General features: G+C 42.5%; 1 protein-coding gene across 7 annotated transcripts in view; it reads right to left on the bottom strand.

Annotated features, from left to right (window-relative positions):
* CELF2 (CUGBP Elav-like family member 2) overlaps positions 1 to 24,688 on the bottom strand; it is a 485,873-nt gene that overhangs the window by 87,930 nt on the left and 373,255 nt on the right. For all 7 annotated transcript variants that reach the window (XM_030217226.1, XM_030217224.1, XM_030217223.1 and 4 more), the window contains exon 6: positions 16,065 to 16,144. In XM_030217226.1, coding sequence (XP_030073086.1) covers positions 16,065 to 16,144 — 80 coding nt within the window. The remainder of the gene's footprint in view (positions 1 to 16,064; positions 16,145 to 24,688) is intronic.

The raw sequence follows: 24,688 nt of genomic DNA on the forward strand, positions 1-24,688 counted from the left end.
GGGCGGAGAACAGGTGTTGGGAGAAAATTCTGTGCCCCCCAACTTTGGGCTCAGACACGCCCAAAATTGATGGTCTGGAAAGACTGAATTGAGAACCCCCCCTGGTATAACGTGAATCTTTCCCATCAGCGGTTTTGCGCAAAATTAGTTGAATAAAATGGAATATTGTTAAAGGAGACAGGTAAAAGCTGATTTTACCTGCATCCATGTTCTATCAGCCTCTTTGCATTAGGTGGCCATTCTTTTCCCACTGTTTAGGGAATAATAAATCAAAGTTGAACTTTTCCCACTGCTGTTTCTTTCTCCCCCCCCCCCCCCCCCCTTGTATAAAATAAGTTAACAATTAGGCTTCATTTTTGGTTTCCTGAAAGTATTCCTCAATATTTTACTACAGTGGTTCCCAAACCTGGTCCTGGAGACACCCCAGTCAATCAGGTTTTCAGGATATCCACAATGAATATTCATTAGAAAGATTTCAAATCTCTCTCATGAATATTCATTGTGGATATCCTGAAAACCACTATGCTAAAGGAAGAAAGAGCTTCAGGAAAGGTTACAGAGATGGCATGAGTTGCTGATGCCATGTTAATCCCATGGAGTTTGATGGAAGTCTGAAGATAAACCCCTTTCTGTTCTAAACCATCCTAGCCACTAAAAATCTGTGGTTACCCTCAGCCAATTGCAGAAGTCATCAGATGTTAGCTGGCTGACAATATTCTGTTAACAAATGACATGGGCAGTATTTCAGAAAAAAAAAAATAAAAACAGATTCAGAGTGTAGATAATAAACACAGTTATGCACCCTGGAGTAGAGTCAAAGGGCAAAGGCCATAAATTGTGAGACCCAGGAACTTATGATCTGATATGATATCCTTACGGGCAAACAGGCCTGGGAAAGGAGGAAGCTTAAACAAACATGGGAATGTGGTTTAGCAGGTGAGGGAAACCAGATGGCTTTGAAAGAAGATTAGATGATCCTGGGTAAGATAACTTGTTGAAGCGTTGTAAATCATTGTTAAATACAAAGTGGATTAAAAATAGCTGTTTCAGTTCTGTATGTTGGGGCTATAGATACAGCCAGCATATTTATGCAGTAGTTCCATCCTCCCATGAGAAAATATTAATTGTATCAATACTTGGTACGTGAATAAAATTGCCTCTCTCATAGACGACAAGCCTTGGTCTTTTCTCTACAAATCTTGGGTAACTGATATATGAAGATTTGGAGAGGTGGTAAAAAAGACCTAAACATTTACATGGGTTTAACTCAAGAGTAAATATAATAATGGCACCCAACATTCAGTAAAGCAGTTATTTATTTCAGTCATTTTACACATCCAGCCAGTCATGTTTTCAGGATGTCCACAATTAAGATAGATTTGCACACAATGGAGGTAGGGCATGTAAATTTATTTCGTGCATATTCAGTGTGGATATCTAGAAAACCAGACTGGCTGCAGGTCCTGCTAAACGGGTTCAGCCTCTTCAGTTTGGAGAGAATATGATGAGATGGAACAACTGATTAATCTTTCAAATAACATAAGAACAAGAGGACATTCCACAACTAATGACTTGAAAACAAATCGTTAAAAAGTGTTTTTGTCCACCCAGTGAATTATAGGGTCCTTTTACAAAGGCGTACTAGCATTTTTAGAGGGCTTGGTGGGTATTGATGTTGCTCTCCTTGCCACTTAGTGCTGTATTGGACAAAGTCATTTAATTTCCCTAAATGCCTTGGACTAATTGTTTCACACTTTAAAGGTACCTTAAAGGTATAGTATCTCACATGCATGTGTGTGTCTGTGTTTTAAAAAGCTTTAAACGCAGCAATCGTTTCTTCATAGAAGGCAGCAATTTCGGAAACATTTTAAACATTTTCCTCTTTTCTTTTTAATCTGGTGCTGCGCTGCAGAAACCAAATGCAAGCCGCCTGGTCAAGAACGGAAAAAAAAAAGAAACAGGTGGCAACTACCAAATCACAGTCTAGGGTCACAGACTGCAGTATTCATTGCTCAAAACTAAAAACAAAGGAATGGGGTTAGCGCTCTTCAAACCCTATCATGTAAGAACGCAGTGATGCTACACTTGGTACAGTGATAGTGGGTTATATATACTATGGCGGACCTGTATGCCTCACAAACATTCCATAAAGATCCTCATATTTCATGGCACACACAAAGCAGCACTCATTTTCAAGGGTACTTTAAAATTCCCATAAATTCCATTTTTTTTAAAACAATACACCTCCCTTACAACAGGCTCCATTCAGAACGGTATGTCCAACTGGTGCCTTAACAGATCCTGATGAAGCTGCTCTGTTCACAGATAAAACCTTGGTGGCCAATTACCAGTTTCATAATGCTTAAGCCACAGACACATGAAAGAGCCCATCAAAGCAGCACAACAACTAATCAAGCGATTCCCCTGCATAACAAAGTATTTCCTCCATATTGATAGTAATAATAAAAAAAAAATACATTTTGAAGCTTTCCTCTTCCAGACAGACTTATTCCTGTTAATTTGATAGCTGTCTCATAGTTTACTGTTTCAGACCTATTGGTTTATATTCCACCTATATCCAAAGTGCTGTACAAAATAACATTCATAATTAAAATACAAATCTAAAAGCAAATCAGTAAAAAAAAAAAATACAATAATCTCACGTAGACAAAACTACAATCACCAATACATACTAATCACTTAAACATACCTGCTACATGTTCAATTTGTTCACATTATATATATGTTTTCTTTCTAACAAAAAAAAAGTGCCAATATTCACATGCAGGGCCATCCTTAAGGGATGGGATGACCACTGAGGGAGCTGCTTACATTGCCACACCACCAAGAAACCAGTCACACAGAGTCTATCAAAAGGCAGCACTGGAAATATTACACCAGTTCCTGAAATACATCTCTTATGGGGAAGAGAGAACAAGCTGGTCTGCTACAAATTCCTACACAGAAATTACATGCTTGCAAAATACATCACACCTTTGCCACATATGCAGAACATGGGTTGAGACTTATAAAATACAGAATAGATGACCACAAATTAGAAAAAGAAACGTGTGGACAAAAACTGAGCTGCTAACCTTGAGACCGTCTGCAGTGCAACAGTGAAAACAAACGCATGTCCTCCTGTACTAAGCAAAATACAAAGGTATCAGAGATGCTGAACATTCTGATTCCCAAAGCTGACATATTCAAATTACTAAATATTCTTTCTACCTTTACTGTCTGTTCAGCTGGAGGAGTAGTCTAACACAGGCAGCTCCTTGTGACTCTGGGCAAGTCACTTAACCCTCCATTGCCCCATGTAAGCCGCATTGAGTCTGCCATGAGTGGGAAAGCGCGGGGGTACAAATGTAACAACAACAAAAAAAATAACAGAGAACCTTTAAGCCAGGGATATAATCCACCTGCAGCTCCCTGTGATCTTGGGCTCGTCACTTAACCCTCCATTGCCTGGAGTACAAACTTTAATTGTGAGCCCTCTGGGGAAAGAAAATACATAGTGTACCTGAATGTAAATTGCCTTCAGCTACTATCTATCTATCTATCTATCTATCTATCTATCTATCTATCTATCTATCTATCTATCTATCTATCTATCTATCTATCTATCTATCGATAGATAGATAGATAGATAGATAGATAGATATAAAAGTAAATCTAAAATCCCACCTCCAAATCGCCCATGTTTCTGACCAGGCCAGAATAGGCTGAAGACACTGCTTTTCCTGTAGGGGTGGGGACAATCTCTATGGTGCATTTGGGGCATACAGAGCCTGGGCTGTTTCACTGATTCTGTACACCATCAAGTCAGTGAGTGGTAAATGTGCCGGAACGCGGTACCATCGAGTACCCCTCCCCCCCCCCCAAAAAAAATGCCTTGATCATAAGGTAACACACATCGGCAGTTAAGGGGAGCTCTTAACTGGAGCCCCAGAAGGGAGGGTTTGTTTTTTTATGAACCTGGGGTTTTCTTTAAATTGAGGAGAACACTAATACCCTTTTAGTTTTGACCTCTCCCCCCCGGAGGCTCAGCATGCTCAGCTTGGAAGCCCACATTACATTTGTAAATGCTTAGTCTCAGCAAAATCATGTCGACACAATCTCTCTCCTATCATGGGGTCTCATCTGTTCCCCTCCTTCCCATCTGCTCCATAATTTAACGACTTAATCACTTTGAAGAAGAAAAATTCATATGCTGGAAAATGATTTCGTACAAGAAAAAAAGAAGTGTTTACGATTGCATAAAGTCTGTGATATGTAATCAGGAATCACAGCGACTGCGTTTAAATGTAATCTTTTATTGTTTGTTAAACAAATGTCAGAAGAGGGGAAATCAGTATGCCGACAGTGTCCTAAAAAAAAAAGAAGCGTTTAAACCAGAAGAATGTAAAAATGCATTATCTTAAGGATACTAGGTAACAGTCGGTAATATGTGCAGAGAAACGTAACAGAATGAAATCATTAGAAACAGTTTAGCTCAATTGCAACTCAGTTGCATAATATCTCTCTATATAAAATGCACCTCCAACGTTCTATGAAGCCTCCACAACTCCCAACGTTCTACATGCATGGTGGTGAAACCCAAAATTCACCCATGACGATTTGCTCCGCCCCCGCGTCAAACGTAATGACGTCGAGGGCTCAGCAATGACACACAACAAATCGGACTGCGGAGCCGTTACTAAGCGACACAACGTCACATAAGATGCATCGCGGACGAAAGAAAACCAGCACAACACAAACCGTTGCTACGCGACGTACAAACACACCTAAGACGCATTGCGGACCAATTAAAAATAGCAGGACAAAACCCGTTGCTACGCAACGCACAACGTCACCAAAGACACATCGCGGACCAATGAAAAGCAGCAGAACAAAAACCGTTGCCAAACGCATCGCAAAATGCACCAATCGCAAAAAAATGCAACTGCCTCTTCCAGCTTTAATGCACCTTACTTAGAGGTTAACCTGTGCTGTTACGATTTACTTTCCTGCCACGGAGTACACAGACCAAACGGAGAAGGGGGAAGTGAGGCACAAACAGTGAGATTTGTCTACAGCATAACGGAGGAACATTGCTGCCAGCAGGTATGGTTACAGATGGAAAACAGGCAAAATGGAATACAGGCGAACCATACACACACTCACTCTATCTCTTAACACACTCCCACAGACTCTCTTTCACACAAACACACACTTTCACTGACTCTCTCTTCCAACACTCACTCTCACACACACACTTTCACAGACAAACACTACAATTGAAAAATAAAAGCAACTGACCCTCCACTGTCACAGGGACTACTAGCAACTCTCTCTCTCTCTCACACACGGGACACGGAGGGGATGGAAGACAAGGAAAGAATCACACACACACACACACTTTCACTGTCTCTCTCTTCCACACACACACTCTCACACACATACACTTTCTCTGACTCTCTCTCACACACACATATACACTATCAATACACTCTATTCAGACACACACACACACAAAAAAACACACAGAGGGGACGAGAGGGGAGGAAAAAAAACAACACATACACACTCTCTTACTATGTTAACTAGCTATAACGACCAACTGACCCTCCACTGTCACAGGCACTCCTAGCACCTCTCTCTCTCACACGGGACACGGAGGGGATGGAAGACAAGGAAAGAATCACACAAACACACACTTTCACTGTCTCTCTCTTCCACACATTCACTCTCACACACATACACTTTCTCTGACTCTCTCTCACACACATATATACACTATCAATACACTCTATTCAGACACACACACACACAAAAAAAACAGAGGGAACGAGAGGGGAGGAAAAAAACCCAAAACATACACACTCTCTTACTATGTTAACTAGCTATAACGACCAACTGACCCTCCACTGTCACAGGCACTCCTAGCACCTCTCTCTCTCTCACATGGGACACGGAGGGGATGGACCACATGGTCTTTTTTCTTTTTTAAATGCTTTATAATCAATTAATGACAAACACAAAACACACACACAAAAAAAACCTTGCTAGCGCCCGTTTTATTTGTTTACGAAACGGGCCTTTTTTTTACTAGTATAGAATAAATTTAACCCAATTGCTGATACTTGCCCCTGAGGTACACTACTATATCAATGTAGGCAAGAAAGAGTATGCTGAGGGCTATTATTTAAGGAGGAAAGACTTCAGAAACTCTGTATCCACTATAAGCAAACGTGAATTACAGACTGTCATAAATCTCAAGGATATTTGGCATTAGAGACCATGATACAGGTTCCTCATCAGTCAAAACCTCCACTAGCTTAATCATTAAGCTTAATACCTTTCCACCCCCTAGCTCACACCAGTATCTAATTTGCACCACATCACTGACACTTGTCTCATCACATACACACCCAACACCGCTTCCAACCTTCACACTCCACAATTCCAGCATTCCCTCAATACAATCCTCAAAACATAGTAACATAGTAGATGACGGCAGAAAAAGACCTGCACGGTCCATCCAGTCTGCCCAACAAGATAAACTCATATGTGCTACTTTTTGTGTATACCCTACCTTGATTTGTACCTGTCCTCTTCAGGGCACAGACCATACAAGTCTGCCCAGCACTATCCCTGCCTCCCAACCACCAGCTCCGCCTCCCAACCACCAGCTCTGGCACAGACCATATAAGTCTACCCAGCACTATCCCCGCCTCCCACCACCGGCTCTGGCACAGACCGTATAAGTCTGCCCAGCACAATCCCCGCCTCCCCACCACCAGCCCCCCTCCCACCACCGGCTCTGCCAGCCAATCTCGGCTAAGCTTCTGGGGATCCATTCCTTCTGAACAGGATTCCTTTATGTTTATCCCACGCATGTTTGAATTCCGTTACCGTTTTCATTTCCACCACCTCCCGTGGGAGGGCATTCCAACCCCCGGTTCAGCAATCCCACCTAAAACCAATAATGTGGAATACTCCGCCCTCTACTCCAACTTTGGACACACATTTAAGCATGTAGCTTACTAAATCACATGTCATCCCACAACCCATCCCTTCACATTTAACTCAGGATCTTCCACAAGAACTTTCCTAATGTAGCTATTGGAAGAACCCCAAAATGTACAAAATATCATTTCTAACCTTCATAAACAGCAAACATCATTTAACAACCGAACTAAAACAGTAATCACAGTTTTTATATACCTATCAGCATCCCAATAATCCAGAATGCGTGTGAATAAGGGGAAACAGAATTTTGATCAGACATCTATCAAAATTCTTTACAATCACCATCCCTCATCCACCAGCTTAGCTCTCCCTTCCGGAATATGAAGTGTCCAACTTCTATGTAACTATCAGTCCAAACATTTTCACTATTATCCCAACCCCTCTCAAATTCAATTAACAGAGTGACTTCACTTCAAAATAAAATCTCCATCTAGAAATGGAGGAAATACCCCAATTCTCAAAATTTTTTCCCTCAGCTCATTATCCTCACTTCCCAGTATGTTCATTACTTGATACGGTAAAGCTTCCTAGAGGTCCTGAACCTTATGACCTCCCGAGAACCTCTGTCCCATTTTTTCAAGCAAGTTTACCCTAATGGACCAGCTTAATTCCACCAGATCACCTACGATACTCCTGCTAAGACGTCGACGCTTACTCTGACCCCAATATTATACTCAATCCCTCATCTTCTTCCCTCCATCCTTTACCATTTCCCTCCCATTCTCCTTCCCTTTCACCTGTCATATCCTTGTCTACCTTCCCTATTCTAGTTCATTACGTCCTTTTCACTTGTCCTTCGTAATGCCTTTCATAACGTAAGTAGTTATGATCATCACAATTTATAATACTCTTCCTACATTTCCTTGTTTTTACTGTATTCTTTACCAAGTAAGATGATTTCTTTTACTATGTAAGCCGCACTGGACCTGCTGTATGTGGGAAAGAGCGGGGTACAAATGTAATAAATAAATAAATAAATAAATAAATAAATAAATAAAAACCCTGAGCGAAGCCACTCTTTTCTGCAAGTGTTTTATTGTAAAACTAGTAAAAAAAAGCCCCGTTTCTGATGCAAATGAAACGGGGGCTAGCAATGTTTTCTTCTGTGTGCATGTGGGAGTGTGTGTGTCCCTGCCCTCTGGCCTCTCTCCCCTCCCCCCTCTGAGTCCACTGTTACAGAGCCAGCGATTTGATTTCGTGCTCTGCTGTTTTCCTTCACTGACTGTGTTACAGAGAGGGCGGGGCAGACACTCATAGGGAAACCGGATATCTCGCCCCCTTCACACTTCCGGCTGGAGGCTTCATAGAACGTTGGTGTTGCTTTTTATATAGAGAGACTAGTAAAAAGCCCCGTTTCTGATGCAAATGAAACGGGGGCTAGCAATGTTTTCTTCTGTGTGCATGTGGGACTGTGTGTGTCCCTGCCCTCTGGCCTCTCTCCCCTCCCCCCTCTGAGTCCTTCACTGTTACAGAGCCAGCGATTTGATTTCGTGCTCTGCTGTTTCCTTCACTGACTGTGTTACAGAGAGGGCGGGGCAGACACTCATAGGGAAACCGGATATCTCGCCCCCTTCACACTTCCGGCTGGAGGCTTCATAGAACGTTGGTGTTGCTTTTTATATAGAGAGACTAGTAAAAAAGCCCCGTTTCTGATGCAAATGAAACGGGGGCTAGCAATGTTTTCTTCTGTGTGCATGTGGGACTGTGTGTGTCCCTGCCCTCTGGCCTCTCTCCCCTCCCCCCTCTGAGTCCTTCACTGTTACAGAGCCAGCGATTTGATTTCGTGCTCTGCTGTTTTCCTTCACTGACTGTGTTACAGAGAGGGCGGGGCAGACACTCATAGGGAAACCGGATATCTCGCCCCCTTCACACTTCCGGCTGGAGGCTTCATAGAACGTTGGTGTTGCTTTTTATATAGAGAGACTAGTAAAAAAGCCCCGTTTCTGATGCAAATGAAACGGGGGCTAGCAATGTTTTCTTCTGTGTGCATGTGGGAGTGTGTGTGTCCCTGCCATCTGGCCTCTCTCCCCTCCCCCCTCTGAGTCCTTCACTGTTACAGAGCCAGCGATTTGATTTCGTGCTCTGCTGTTTTCCTTCACTGACTGTGTTACAGAGAGGGCGGGGCAGACACTCAGAGGGAAACCGGATATCTCGCCCCCTTCACACTTCCAGCTGGAGGCTTCATAGAACGTTGGTGTTGCTTTTTATAGAGAGAGACTAGTAAAAAAGCCCCGTTTCTGATGCAAATGAAATGGGGGCTAGCAATGTTTTCTTCTGTGTGCATGTGGGAGTGTGTGTGTCCCTGCCCTCTGGCCTCTCTCCCCTCCCCCCTCTGAGTCCTTCACTGTTACAGAGCCAGCGATTTGATTTCGTGCTCTAAAAAGCCCCGTTTCTGATGCAAATGAAACGGGGGCTAGCAATGTTTTCTTCTGTGTGCATGTGGGAGTGTGTGTGTCCCTGCCCTCTGGCCTCTCTCCCCTCCCCCCTCTGAGTCCTTCACTGTTACAGAGCCAGCGATTTGATTTCGTGCTCTGCTGTTTTCCTTCACTGACTGTGTTACAGAGAGGGCGGGGCAGACACTCAGAGGGAAACCGGATATCTCGCCCCCTTCACACTTCCAGCTGGAGGCTTCATAGAACGTTGGTGTTGCTTTTTATATAGAGAGACTAGTAAAAAAGCCCCGTTTCTGATGCAAATGAAACGGGGGCTAGCAATGTTTTCTTCTGTGTGCATGTGGGAGTGTGTGTGTCCCTGCCATCTGGCCTCTCTCCCCTCCCCCCTCTGAGTCCTTCACTGTTACAGAGCCAGCGATTTGATTTCGTGCTCTGCTGTTTTCCTTCACTGACTGTGTTACAGAGAGGGCGGGGCAGACACTCATAGGGAAACCGGATATCTCGCCCCCTTCACACTTCCGGCTGGAGGCTTCATAGAACGTTGGTGTTGCTTTTTATAGAGAGAGACTAGTAAAAAAGCCCCGTTTCTGATGCAAATGAAACGGGGGCTAGCAATGTTTTCTTCTGTGTGCATGTGGGAGTGTGTGTGTCCCTGCCCTCTGAGTCTTTCACTGTTACAGAGCCAGCGATTTGATTTCGTGCTCTGCTGTTTTCCTTCACTGACTGTGTTACATAGAGGGCGGGGCAGACACTCATAGGGAAACCGGATATCTCGCCCCCTTCACACTTCCGGCTGGAGGCTTCATAGAACATTGGTGTTGCCTTTTATATAGAGAGATAGCTTTTCTCTCTGTATGTGCTGGGAAATACACAAGTAGTCCCTCACACACCCTTATGTGTATTTCACAAAAGGCTCCCTCCCGATCAGTGATCCTGGTGTAAACTACCCATGAAACTTTGAACATGTCAGATTATTTATAATCCGTTCTTATCCAGAACGGAGAACAAGCAAAAAACATACATAACCATCAGTATAAACACCACAACAAACCATTACCACATAAAAATAAACTGCAGAGCTGCAAAAATACATCAGAACAAAAAACAGCTGCTGTCACACCAGTCAGGGCAGTTTGTCTGCTAAACAAATGACGCTTCAACAGGCACTTGGAAAAGAGTCGGGTCTCACCGAATCTCCAAAAGCAGTTTCAACTTTGCATCCTTTTTCTGACCCAGATGCTGTATGCAAAATAGTGTTTCACATGTGTTCAGCTTTGGTCCACCTTTTACACTGCTGAATGAATGATTCTTTGAAATGACCACCCTTAGGGATTCCTTTCGCTAAGCCACGTACAGCTCTATGCGCGCCAAAATGGAGTTACCGCCCGACTACCGCATGGCTCTTGCGGTAATTTCACTTTTGGCGCACGTCTGAAAAATAATTTTTATTTTTGGCCGCGCGTAACGGACATGCGCCGAGTGGCATGTGGCACATGTAGGTCATTACCACCCAGTTACCGCGCGAGACTTTTACCGCTAGGTCAATGGCTGGCAGTAAGATCGCAGGGCCAAACGGATGCGTGGCAATTTTGATTTTGCCGTATGTCCATTTTTGGAAAAAAAAGTTTTTAAAAAGGCATTTTTTTTACAGGTACGCTGAAAAATGATTCTGCGCTCGCCCAAAACCCACACCTACACTACCACAAACCATTTTTCAGCACACCTTAGTAAAAGGACCCAAAATGTTTTGAAGTCTTTGTTTCTGATCCCACCGTTCAAGACATCTGGCCCAGGGACGTAGCTATGGGGGGGCCATGGGGGCCTGGGCCCCCGCAAACTTTGTACGGGACCCTGGTTTGGCTGGTGGGGGTCCCCAACCCCTGCCAGCTAAAGCCTTCTTCAGCGCTGGTCTCCGGTGCAGCCACATTCGCTGCCCTGCTCTTCTTTCTTCTTGCTCTTCCTGTGCACGCTGACGCTCCTTTACGTGAAACTGAGAAGGAGCGTCAGCGTACACAGCACAGGAGAAGCAAGAAGAAAGAAGAGCAGGGCAGCGAACGTGGCTGTGCCAGAGACTGGCGCTGAAGAAGGCTTCGACTGGTGGGGGTTGTCAGCAAAGGTATTTGTTTTTGCGGTGGGGGGGGGGGGGGAGCAGCAAGGAGGTGAGGAGGTGGGGGGGGGGGGGGGCGGCCCCCTCCCACCATGAGGTCTGGCTACGCCCCTGATCTGGCCATGGTACAGTGCATACTAACACAAACCCTACACTGCATACAGTTTGAACCACAGCTATCCTCCATACTTCAAGCATAATCCCTCCCTAACTCTTTTCAGCTGCACAGCAGAGCCAAGCAGGAAAGCAGGTACCAGGCAGGGATGGTGGCTGGACTCTGCTGAAGGAAGCAGCAAGAACAGAAGAGGGAAAGGTGGTGGTGACAATTTGTGAAAATAAACCAATAAGCAGACGTAAGTAAGACTTACTAAAAAAAATTTAAAAAAAATGATTACCTACTCAAAAACGCAATTGCAAGAATTAACATTTTTTTTAAAATAAAGTGATGCTATTTGTTCCAAGATTCTCAAATGAAAAAGAAGGAAAAATACCCCCAAAATAATCAAAGCACCTAAATAATATTACTTAATATCTTTCAATCGTGGACTATAAAACCTTCCTTATAACCACATAAAACAGTGACGTTCCAAAACTAAAATCATATAAATATTTCAATCTTGCTTAGTGTGAATAAACTGAACTTGTATAAGTAGGTTAACCAAAATCTCCACACACTTTTGATAGCTAGCATTTCAAAACAGGCAAGACAGTGGCCAAGCGTGCCAGAAGCCTGCCTTCACAGCGCCAAGAGCACGTTTCTTTCAACACTGTGCTCTCTTCTCTACACGGCCACTGTCGTCGCTGCCGTTATAAACCTGAGAACAGGTACTTCCTTGCTCTTGCATTTAAAACCTGGGGCAGTGCTGGTGACTGGAGCGTGGAGAGCAAAAACGGTGATAGCATGGGGACATGCTCTCACCACTGTAAAAGGTAGAGCAGATGCTGAGGGGGCAGGAAGGCTCAGCGTACCACAACCCCTTGTGCCGGCACTATACAGGGTGACAATATGAGCATGAGTGCAGGTGGTGACATTTTTGGTCAGTTTGGATTTTGATATTAAAATGGTCATCCAAAGGCATTCTGGGATCCTCAGTTTTGCTTTCCAGTCCAAGGAACAGGACCTTGACTCACACCCACCCCCTACACTCAGATTAGTATTTAAAAACAATTATATGATAGGATATAAATGCCCCCCCCCCACTGATCACATGGACATCTATTCACACTACAGGGTTTGATGTTGCACCAACCCCCAGCTGTGAAGTCTCTGTCAGGGAAAAAGATTAGTAACTCAGACACACAGTTTTAAGTCAGGGAATTATTAAATCCACAACACATTAAAAAACATTGGGAGAATTTACACATGAGGACTGCAATATTAATCTCTTTATAATGGCGGTTAATAAATCCCAATAAATAATATATAAACAAACATTGGTAAGCCTGAAAGCATTACATTGCAAAACTGATACAACCCGTATTAAGAGAAAAATGCCCCCCCCCCTCCAAAAAAAAAAGATAAAACAAGACAGACGACACTAAAAAAAGTTATATACTTAAATACTTTAGAGTTCCAAATCAAAGACCCAACAAGTCTATGCTTCACCCATCAGGTTGCATCAGGGTGATTTGTGGGTGTGTTAATGGAATGACACTTAACAGGTTGGTTGTAATTTTGATGACTGAAAACTGGGTGTGACAAGCTGGCTTGTTTATATATCCACTTGTGTGTACTCACCTGGATGCAGCTTGATTGGTGAAACATGGCCATGTTAGGTCTTTTATGATTTAGTTTGGACCTTCTAATGAAGTATATAACTTTTTTTGGTTGTTCTATCTTAGGAATGTCTAACCTTGGTCCTTGAAGGCTGAAATCCAGTCAGATTTCAGAATTTCCCCCCAATCAATATGTATGAGATCTATCTGCATACACTGCATCCATTATATAAGAAGAAATCTCATGCATATTCATTGTGGAAATCCTGAAAACCCGACTGGGTGAGGGATGAGGTTGGACAGCATTGGTCTATCTTGTTTTATCTTATCTCCTTTGCAGATTCGTACCTTTTTAGTGTACCTGTTTTTGCCCAACCCCCCCCCCCCTTTCCCCAAAAGAAATACATTTTACCAGCAAACAAAATTAACTCGGCACGATCACCAAAACAAAGATATAAATTATTCCCCACTACATCAAAAACATTTGGTCCTCTTGTTAGTCTAGCACTGTTTTAAGGCTATAAAAATGTGCCTTGCTTTGGAAAGAAAAGGGGGAGAGGAATTTCAACTGTTTGGTAGGGTGTTGAGGAAAAGGGTTGGAAAATAAAAGCCTCAGATACACATTTTACTTACAGAAATTGGACAACAGTCAAAGAGTGACAAATTCCATGCATTATTATGTCAATTTTTTTTTCTCGTTACATAAGACTTTAAACTAACGATTCACAACATGATGCCATAATGGTGATTTAGTAGCCAACATGCTTTTGGGAGACCGTAGCAATACAAAGGAAAAAAAAAAAAAAAACCAAGAACAGAAAGAGGGAGAGAGAGAGAGAGAGAGAGAGAGAAAAAGCAATATAATTGTTTCTGAAAAAAAATGCACATAACAGCACAATTGCCAATCACAAAGAGGACTTTCCATACACAGAGATACGGCATACGGAGCAGAGCAGAACAGGCATGCTCAGATAAGAACCCTAAGTCCAGTTAAGACTTAATCACTTCTGACATTTTGTGCAAAACTCTGAAAGACTACAGTTTCACAGACTGAAGTGTTTTGGACACCCGTGTCTACACTGCTTTGGGGAAGGGGGCTGGATTTTAATTTGGCATTTATTGTCTACGAGGACGCTTCTTGTTCAAGGTGGATTAGAACCATAATTCCAAACGTAAAAATCCACACTCGCATATTAAAAGCATAGCGATATCCCTCTCTGAAAATTTATTTGCTTGACAGCCATATTTTCACTGGGCTGGTACTACCGTCACTCTTTGGGATGCACTCTGTCATTACAGAATTTGCCCTCTAGTTGAGAAATAGTGTGGTATCGGGTGAAGTGACAACCTGCTCTTGGCAGGCACTGCAAAACGCAGACCACTGGAATATGCCTCGTTACCCAGCATTTTAAACCATAATTAGCATTTTTATTGGGTACAAGAAAGAATAAAAGACAACTTTTTAATTTTTTTGTACAAAGTCTGCATGTGCTCCATTGGGTGATGTTAGGACAGGTTACGCATTCTCTTTCTGAAGTGGAAACATATTTTCCATGTAGGATTCAGAGATGTAATTAAAAGATGAGAAATGCTCAGTCTGTAATTACATAAATCAGCATGGCAAACCCCATTTGAATGTCTCTCTTGCTACTGTCCTGCCTAGCAGAGCTGCAGACATGTGGAAAATATTATCCATGAAACGTTTATACCTATATATATCATTTTTTTTTTGTCCTTGGAAACATGTTTTTCTTCTGTTTTGGCAGTTCAGTGCCAATTGATAAAATTCAGGAAGGTATAAGGATGTAAATAAGGTTGTTTATAAATTCATGAAATGAAAAAAATATTTAAAATCGGGAACATATCAATTTCAACAAAAGTACTGGAATTTTTCAGAAGTCAAGAGATTCAAGAATAATGAACTTTAATGTCGGTTATGTAATTCACTAGCCGTTCAGCCCGTTAAAACGGGCTAGTATGGGGTTTTTCCAAGGCCCCCCCCCCCCCGAGGTCGCCGCCACCTCTCCACCCGGCCCGTGCCCCTCTCTTCGCTATTGAACTTATGTCGTCGAAAAGCAGCACGCAGATCAGCAGAGCTCCAGTCGGCCTTCCTTCTCTGCCTGTGTCCTGCCCTCGTGTGACGTGACGTTGACGAGGGCGGGACACAGGCAGGGAAGGAAGGCCGACGGCAGCTCAGCTGATCTGCCTGCTGCGTGTCGGCGATGTAAGTTCAATACCGAAGAGAGTGCTCGGGCCGGGTGGAGGGAGGGCGGCGGCGGTGACTCCGGGCGGGGGGGGGGGGGGAGCGGTAGGGAAGTCGGCGGTTCCCTCCCTCCCCTTCATGCAGTTTCCCTCTCTGTCCCGCCCCCGTCATCACGTATTGACCCGGGGGCGGGACAGAGAGGGAAGTCTCTACTGCGCATTTGCGGGTGAGTACGGTCACTCGCCATTTATATATTTGATATTTATTAGTGGGTGTGACCCTAAAAATAAATAAATACCCTTCACACTATACATCTATTCAGGCATTAGAGAGCAGTGCACCTCTTAACGTAGAACACGGCATCAGAACAGGCTGTGTCACAGTACCTTTTACTGTACAATTATATGAAGACAATAATTTCAGAGTGGGTTATCAACAGTCCCGATCTTGGAGTTTTAACAATGCTACTAGAATATGAACAATTAGTAAATTAAGCCCAGGTTCCCCTCTCTCTAACATCTCATACCCCTCCCCACCCTGTCCCCAGTCTGTGAAGGTCATGTGAGCACAAGTCTTTCCCCAATTCCTTTGCACAAAAGAAACAAAGAAAGGGCAGCAGATGATACGGTACCTCCATTGTCTGAGACTGATGCATGGCTTTGATTGCATTCTGTGCCATAGCCCTTGTAGAAAATGTTACAAACGCACAGCCTGTGGGGGACAAGGGGACAGGGAGCAGGAAAGACAAAAAAAAAAAAAAAAACAACAAGACAAAAGGGTTGGACACTTGTTAAACCAACAACAATCTACAAGAATGGCCACAAGACGACACTGTTTCTCAGTAATACATAAACAGCTTTTCTGCTTGGGGGGGAGGGAGAGTTTCAATTGTGTGGGGATGGGGTTTTTTTTTGGTACTCACAGTGCTGACTTGCTAATCCAACCATTGATGGAAAGGGGAGGAAATAAAAAGAATGGGGAAGTGTTCTTTAAGCCACAGGTTTTTGAAACAACAGTCATATTACTTTTTCAGCATCTTTCCTCTCTATCAGCCATATAAATTATAATTATATTTGATGTACATTTATGGGCAGTGTAACACAACATATCACATCAAAAAAAAAAAAAAAATTCAGAACAATTAAAATAAGCAACTAGAACCATACCGCTTCCCTTCCACTATATATTAATGCGCTATCTTTAAACAGACATCATTGCTTTGAAATAATGCAAAGTTTGGAATCTTTCTATTATCACATAAATGAGACTAAGGATAGTTAACTCTCAAGAACTAGAAAGAAAAAAAAGATATGAAAAAGTACAAGCAAATTATTAAAAATGGCAGGAAAGATTACTACTACTTAACATTTCTAGAGCGCTACTAGGGTTATGCAGCGCTGTACAATTTAACAAAGAGAGACAGTCCCTGCTCAAAGAGCTTACAATCTAATAGATAAGAGTGAGACAAATATAGGACAATCAAGCCATTGTGACATCACTGATGAGGTTGGCTCTTAGGCATTGGTGGAATGAGGCATTATGACATCACAATCTCAGCTCTGGATACCAGAGACTGAAACTCTTCACACTAAGGGGGGAAGTGGGCCAAGTATAGGACAGTCAAGCCATTGTGACATCATTGATGAGGTTGGCTCTCAGGCATTGGTGGAATGAGGCATTATGACATCACAATCTCAGCTCTGGTTAAATCACTGCTATATGTAATACTACTACTACTACTTAACATTTCTAGAGCGCTACTAGGGTTACGCAGCGCTGTACAAAATAAACAAAGAAGGACGGTCCCTGCTCGAAGGAGCTTACAATCTAAAGGAAAGACTGAATGTGTTTTGGACTCGACAGTCCACCTAAAAGCCAATCAGAAAAAATGCACCTCAGAGTACAGAGTACCTGCCCTCCATCAAAACCCCAAATGTTAATTATTTTTATTAATTTTCAATAATAATTAGCTTTCATTGCTCTTGATGGAGTTATTTCACTGATGCACGTGAGAGGGGCAATGTCCTACCACAATGGTGTTATGGGGTGAGGAGAAATAGCTAATATCTGGCAGCAGCACACTGGTATTTTAATAACGTAATAAGGCAGGAGAGACTGATTTCTGGACTCTCGTGCAAGCACTGGGCATCAGTCTGGTCAGACTTCGCCCTGCACTGTTCACTGCTCTTTTAAGTAACACTACTAATGCTTATTTTGCTTTCAATTTCCACTTTATTTTATTCACTGCACACCCCTGGGCATCTGGCAGGGAAAAAAAAAATACAACCTGTGGAAATTAATGCAGATTCTGACTGATTTTGCAGTAATCTGATTGCACAATGGGCTTCGTTGCGCCATCTCTAAGGGCTGTAAAATTGCCCTGATTTTCAGCTTCTTTAGCCCCGCACGGTTGGAATTCAGGTTTCAGCGAATAATTTAAGAGTTCCACTCAATTTCCTGAAAACATTATTGTTGGTACTTAAAATTATTTCCAAATGGTGCTCATCTAAACACACTGAGAGGCTCAGATTGCCCTCTCTGAGCTAAAGGCTGAAAAGATCAGTGCTGAAAACATGCACACTGCTGCCTCCTGTGGCCAAAGAGCATCATAGGCACAGAAATTGTTTTTTTTTTTTTTTGTTTAGTTTCAATAAACGTTTTCAAATGGAAGAACAAGAGACACAAACTAGAATTTACCCCCAAAAGTATAAAACCAACAACGTATCCGTTAAGGGTAGGAGAAGTTTAGTTTCTTTTACCTTTTGCATCCCAGGGAACTCTGTTACTTGTTTTTAATTTGACACTAAGGAACTGAGGTCCGATGCTCGAGGCAATTAACACCAGACTAGCGCACATGTTAATGTGTGCATAAACGTTGAGGGCTCTAGGACGGGGAACAACATGCGAACCAAGGACGGCTTCAAACTGTATTTAATGTACTCAAACGGAGTTAATGAGATCATTTTTGGCATTATCTTCCCAACGCTTGGAGAACAGTGCAGAAACAAACACTGCCTTTAATGCTGGAAACTTACCACAAGTTCGAGGGTAGCGCTGAAGGTTTAGAAGAGAGGATTTCTTCAGAATTTCTCATGTTAAAACTGCCAATTTTGTCTTGTGGAGTGAAGAAGAGTAGCCTAGTGGTTAGTGCATAGACTGTTATTAAATGGACTTGGGGAAAATCCACTATTTCTGGGATAAGCAGTATAAAATGTTTTGTACTTTTTTGGGATCTTGCCAGGTATTTGTGATCTGGATTGGACAGTGTTGGAAACAGGATGCTTGACTTGATGGACCTTTGGTCTTTCCCAGTATGGCAATACTTATGTACTTTGATCCTGGGGAACTGGGTTCGATTCTCACTGCAGCTCCTTCTGACTCTGGGCAAGTCACTTAACCACCCCATTGCCCCAGGTACAAATAGGTACCTGTATAAACTATGTAAACCGCTTTGAATGTAGCTGCAAAAACCACAGAAATGTGGTATATCAAGTCCCATTTCCCTTTCCCCTATGTAACTAAAGTGAGCCAAGTAGAGGACAATCAAGCCATTGTGACATCACTGATGAGGTTGGCTCTTATTGGTGGAATGAGGCATTATGACATCACAATATAAGCTCTCAGGTTACAGAGACTGAAACTCTTCACACTAAGGGGCATAATTATCAAATAATTATCAACATGGTCTACTGTTAAGCTCCTGACTCTGGGCAAGTCATTTAACCCTCCATTGCCCCAGGTACAAATAAGTACCTGTATGTAGCAAATAAGTACCTTTGAATGTAGTTGCAAAGACCACAGAAAGGCGGCAAATCAAGTCCCATTCCCTTTCCCATTTTTAAAAGTGAAAGGAGGCCCGTGCAGCCCACGAACACTGTTAGTGAGAGACAAATGTGTGCGAGTCCCAGCAAAACTGAAAGTGCAAGCACACGCTGGTGCTTCTTTTTCTGCACTTAAGTGTGAGCCTCTCAAGTGAAAACAATTTTTGAGAAGCTTATATTTAAAGGCACAGCAGAAAAGTGCTGATGTGTGCTTGCACCTTGTGTGCTTGTGTCAGGCACGTTCCTTCCCCCTTGCTTTCGTTTCCATAGTGCACATACAATCTGAATGCCATTGGCTTTGAGCATTGGAGAGCTAAGTTTCTGCACGGTTCTTCTACTACGGGGGTTTGCCCTGTTTGCTTTAGGGCTGGACCTTTGAGCATCAGGGCCTGAGTCACTACCTTCCATTTGTCTCTTAACCTTAGTGAATGATTTATTTAGACAAAAAAAAAAAAAGTTTGATTAGTGAGTGATGTTTCTATGTATCATATGCTAACACTAGCCTTGACTTGGTTTCATAAAAAAAGTCAGAGCCACAGAGTTCTTCAGATGACAACTTTAGAATTTATAAGGCCCATGCAGATTTCCATGAGCTCTGCAATCAATCTTCCATTAAACTTCTGCTAGATTCCTTATTGGAGCTTTGCACTAACATTTAAAAAAAAGGGTCCAAATTTATCATCAGACTCACAATAAACACTCTTAAGAAAACCAAACACAAGAACAAAACATTACTCTTACATTAACAGAGGTTCTGGCACCAAGGGCTTAAGGTCATTCTGGGACACATGTCTGACAGATTGGCAACAGATGGTGAAAAGTAGCAGCGCTTTTAATTGTCAAGAAAATCTTTTAGTGGATTTGACCCCATTATCCAGGGGTCTATGCCAAAACAGCAATTACTAAAGAGAGGTTAAGAACGTGGGGGTGGGGGGGGGGGGGCGTGGGAGGATGTGTACAAATGACAACAGTCATTGTGGTTTATGCATTTACCACACTTCTGACTAGCTGGAAAGAGGTGCAATTAATTGGTCCTGGGAACAGAAACTATTAGCTGGAGGATGAAGTGATTCTTCCCCCCCCCCAGGATAAAAGGTCCTTCGGTACCAAGAAGCAGTGCTCAGATTTGTAACTACATACTGTCAAAACATTTGTTCCCCATCTTCTGGAAATAATCCACAATTTGAAAATGGTGATAATGGACTTCAACTGTTTGATTGTCATTAATAGGCCATTCTTCCTCAATGTTTACATAAGGAATATATCAGAATTTTTAAAAAGTTCCAGTTTTTATATGAGCTCAAGGAATCTGTCATCCCCTCATTGCTGCACTCATATCCAGGAAAACAAAAATACAGCTTCTTAGATTTTGTTTTTGGCTCCTACTCCTGGTATTTGTAAAAATTCTAATAGTCATTATTCAGCAGCTACAAGCCCTTGGTCCCCAAGGGTACGTAATGCAGTCCTTAACGCATTGAGGTTTTGACAGGTGTTGGAGAATGTTTAATCCTCTCGGTTCCTTGCTGGCCAACTTTCAGATGGATCGGATTGGGGGGGGGGGGGGGTAGCAGAGGTTAACCTTAAATGGGATGCTGTAAAGAGTACAGGTCTTCCATGGTTAAATTTGCTCTTTGTCAGTTAATTCTAGTTTGGAGTTAAGGGGTTTCGGGGAATGGGGGCTCTGTTTTCGTTTGGGGTTTAGGATAATTTAGGAGAGCCGTCAGACCACTCCGGCTACACAGATAAGTGGTTTTGAATGACATCCTAGTAAAACTTAAGTTCTGTGTTCGGTATTGTTCACCATAACCTTCTCCTTGCAAGACTTAAAGAGGTGCTTTAGAGTAATTATGAACAATTCCTCCTCTGTTATATCTTCTTTTAGGTGAGGTGTTCATCATGGCTCTATTTTATCTTCCATGGGTTCCCCCCCCCCCCCAAAAAAAAAAAACATCTTACTTGCGCCTTTAGCAAGTCTTATTCAGGTGTTGGGATTGAGTCCCTACTTAGTTACAGGTGATATTCAGATCCTTATAGTTCACAAAACTTGCAATTTCAGGATTATCAACTAGAGTCTCTACGTTTAGACAAGAATTGGATTAGGACTCAGACTTGCACTTAAATCTTTTAAAGTCCGAGACTATTTTGTTTTCTAAGAAAAAGTCAGTTCTGTCCTTTTGGCCATTTATGGCTGGCTCCAGAATTCCTTTGGAAGGAATCACTTGGTTGGACAGCTCCTTATCTTTCACCCTTACAGCTCTACTACAATTGAGAACTCTTCTTGGGGCCTTCAGGCTTATTAAATCTCTTTCTTGATTTTAGATCACCAAACATTCTTCTGCATGATTTAATCCTCAATAGACTGGACTATGGCAGCTCTTTGCACACAGGGGCCCCTCTTTATGGTGATCACCACCACCAACCCCTGCCATGCAATTTATTTGCCATGCAAAGCATTTTGACTTGGCTTCTCACCTTCTAGAGAACAAAAGTGGCTCCCAATTGCCTGTAGGATTAAATATAAGATCTTGACCCTTGCAATTTTATACAGGAACGTTCCATTATCCACATTTATTAGTTATTCCCTACAACATACCATCATCTCAGTCTCATAATTGGTTAATCTCCTGCTCTTCTGGTATAGGCTTGAGGCAACCCCTATGTTGTGGATCTCCCTTCCTGTGTGAGTCCATCTGGAGAACGTGATTTGGAAATTCAAAAAAAAGAGGTAAAAGAATGGTTGCTCCGTTTGATTTTTGCCAATACTTAATGTTTTCTTTTTTTTTCCATCCATTCTGGGGCAGGTACTTGAGTACTCGCCCTTCAGCCTTCTGTGTGTGTTCCACTTATACATGGACTTGTTGTTTGAATTGTTTTATTAATTTCCCTCCTTTTTTTTTTCCTGTTTATGATTCTTCAGCTGAACGTTGAAGCTTTGGTTTCGTAAACTGCATGCTGTCCATTTTACTGTTCAAATGGTGGTAAGTCAAATGTCAATACAATAAAGAAAACAAAGCAAGTGTGCATCTTTTAATTATGATCCTACACATTGCTTTCTTAGAAGTCTTTTGCGCCTGACTCTGGGCTGGGAGCTGTTGCTGCTGTGTTTACTGTATCTCTGCAATGTCCAATTAGAGATGAGATGAGCCAGGAAACCACAGTTACAAGCTGTGCCCGTAAGCAATGTGCTGCCGCAGGTGGGGGTTTACAGGACCATAATAAGAGACTTGTTATAAAACCCAGAAATTCATGGGGGAAGAAGAGGGTAAATTACACATTGCCTATTCCCCGGTTCCCATTCCAGGGGCTGTAATAGAACAAGCTCTGCACCCTCAGGAAAACACCTAGACTCCCCAGGGGTGCTGTGGGGGTTTTTAAGCACCCCCAATAATAGTCACTGGGACTTCCCTCCCTCCTTTCAATCTTCATTCTCAACTACTGATACTATCAATTGGAGCTGGCAAGTGTCATCTCTGGTTTGGCGTTTATGTGTCTACCCATGACTCTTCAGTCAATCACCAGTTTTGAGGTGGTGGTGAAAAAAAGCATCCTAAAACATTTTATGTGCCTAAGATCTGGGGCTGTAAAGAGTCGCCAGGAATCAAACTAATATTAAACACTGCATTAGTCTTGTTTAATAGCCAATGGACTGAGGGCAAACTCATTGGTTTCTACAGGCAATCTGCTACAGAACAAATTTTATTTTGAGAACCATCACACAGGAACTACTTAGAAGTGGTAGGAAATTTGAACATGTTATCAAGAATTCATCCACAGCTCTGTCTATGAAAAGGGAAGAAATGAAGCAGCTCTCTTGCTAGCTCTCCATGAATATTACTTCAAGTAGTTAACTAACGAGCAATTTACGAACATGACCAGCCATGTAGTTATTTACCAGTTGAACTCCTAGAATAGTTAAGGTCTGGAACTCATTGAAAGAGGATGTGATTGCAGCAGTTAGCATATCTGGGTTTAAAAAAAAAGGTTTGGACAAGATTCTGAAGGAAAAGTCCATAGTCTGCTATTGAAACAGAGAAGCCACTGCTTGCTCTGGGACCGGTAGCATGGAATGTTGCTACTCTTTGGGGTTCCGGAATCTTGGTACTCTGTGGGATTCTGGAATGTTGCTACTCCTTGGGGTTCTGCCAGGTACCTGTGATCTGGACTGGCCACTGTTGGAAACAGGAAAGAAAGGGGGTTCACTCCTTACACAAGAACGCAAGCAAAGCAAACCAATGGTGGAAGAAGACCAAGCCCAAATGACCAGCCCAAACAAGGAAGTAAGAGCTTCAGACAAAGTTTATTAGGACCCTACATGGTCCATGTTTCGGCAAGAAGCCTTCCTCAGGGGTTGGTAAACAGAAATCTTCTGCTCAACGCCAAAAACCGTGAAAGTGCTAAGCAGAGGTGGGAGAACGCTGTAGGGTCCTAATAAACTTTGTCTGAAACTTCCTTGTTTGGGCTGGTCATTTGGACTTGGTCTTCTTCCACCCTTGGTTTGCTTTGCTGGCCAATGTGGAAAAAGGATACTGGGCTAGATGGGCTATTGGCCTGACACAGTATGGCTATTGTTATGTTCTTATGGAAGAGTGTGGTCGTAACAGCTACAAACCCCTGCCTAAGAACATTAGAAGTGCCACATAGGGTCAAACAATAGTCTGTTGAGCCCAGAATCTCATCTCTAACAGTGGCCTGCTCCAAAACATTTCAGCATGTTCACAGAAGGTGGATTCCTAAATTTGAAGGTACATGTTGAAAATATTTCTTATCCCCTGGGGAAGGAGGAGTAGTTTGTGGAACTTAGCACGTGCAGTGCTGTGGGCATAAAAAGGAGATTTTACTATGACACTTAACAAGCCACAGAGCAAGGCTGCAAAAAAGGCAGAAGTGCAAAAAAAAAAAAAAAAAAAAGACAAAAAAACATTGAAAATTTATTTGCTCTCTTTTCCTGCTGACCACCATAACTATCAATTTTATTTACTTATTTATTAAAGTGTGGAATAGAGAATTATCACGTTAACTCCTGATGTTTGCGCAAGGTTGCTGTTTGGACTGTTACGCTATTTGGTGAATCAGTTGCTCATCCAGTCCTACACCACTGCTTGCCCATGGCTCCAAGATACGGAATTTGTGGCTATAGAATAAATCCTTTTCTTTCCTTTTATTAATATGGAAGCGGAGGGCTCATTCAGTTTCAGCAGACTGCAGCCTCTGGAGATCCCTGTCTTGTAAGAACAATACAGTACTTTACGGGGGCCCTCTGGAAACAAGACACTTTATAGTAATGTAAATACAACTGTCCAGGGTCTAAAACAGAAAAATGTGCCTTGATATTTCAGTTGTTCTAATTCTTGACCACTCTTTGATACTTCTGGACTGCTGTTACCGTCATTTTCCGTACCTTCCCATTGAGCGGGCAGGCTGCATTATTCAATAT

Source organism: Microcaecilia unicolor, chromosome 10, assembly GCF_901765095.1.
Source record: "Microcaecilia unicolor chromosome 10, aMicUni1.1, whole genome shotgun sequence".
Taxonomy (NCBI): Eukaryota; Metazoa; Chordata; class Amphibia; order Gymnophiona; family Siphonopidae; genus Microcaecilia; species Microcaecilia unicolor.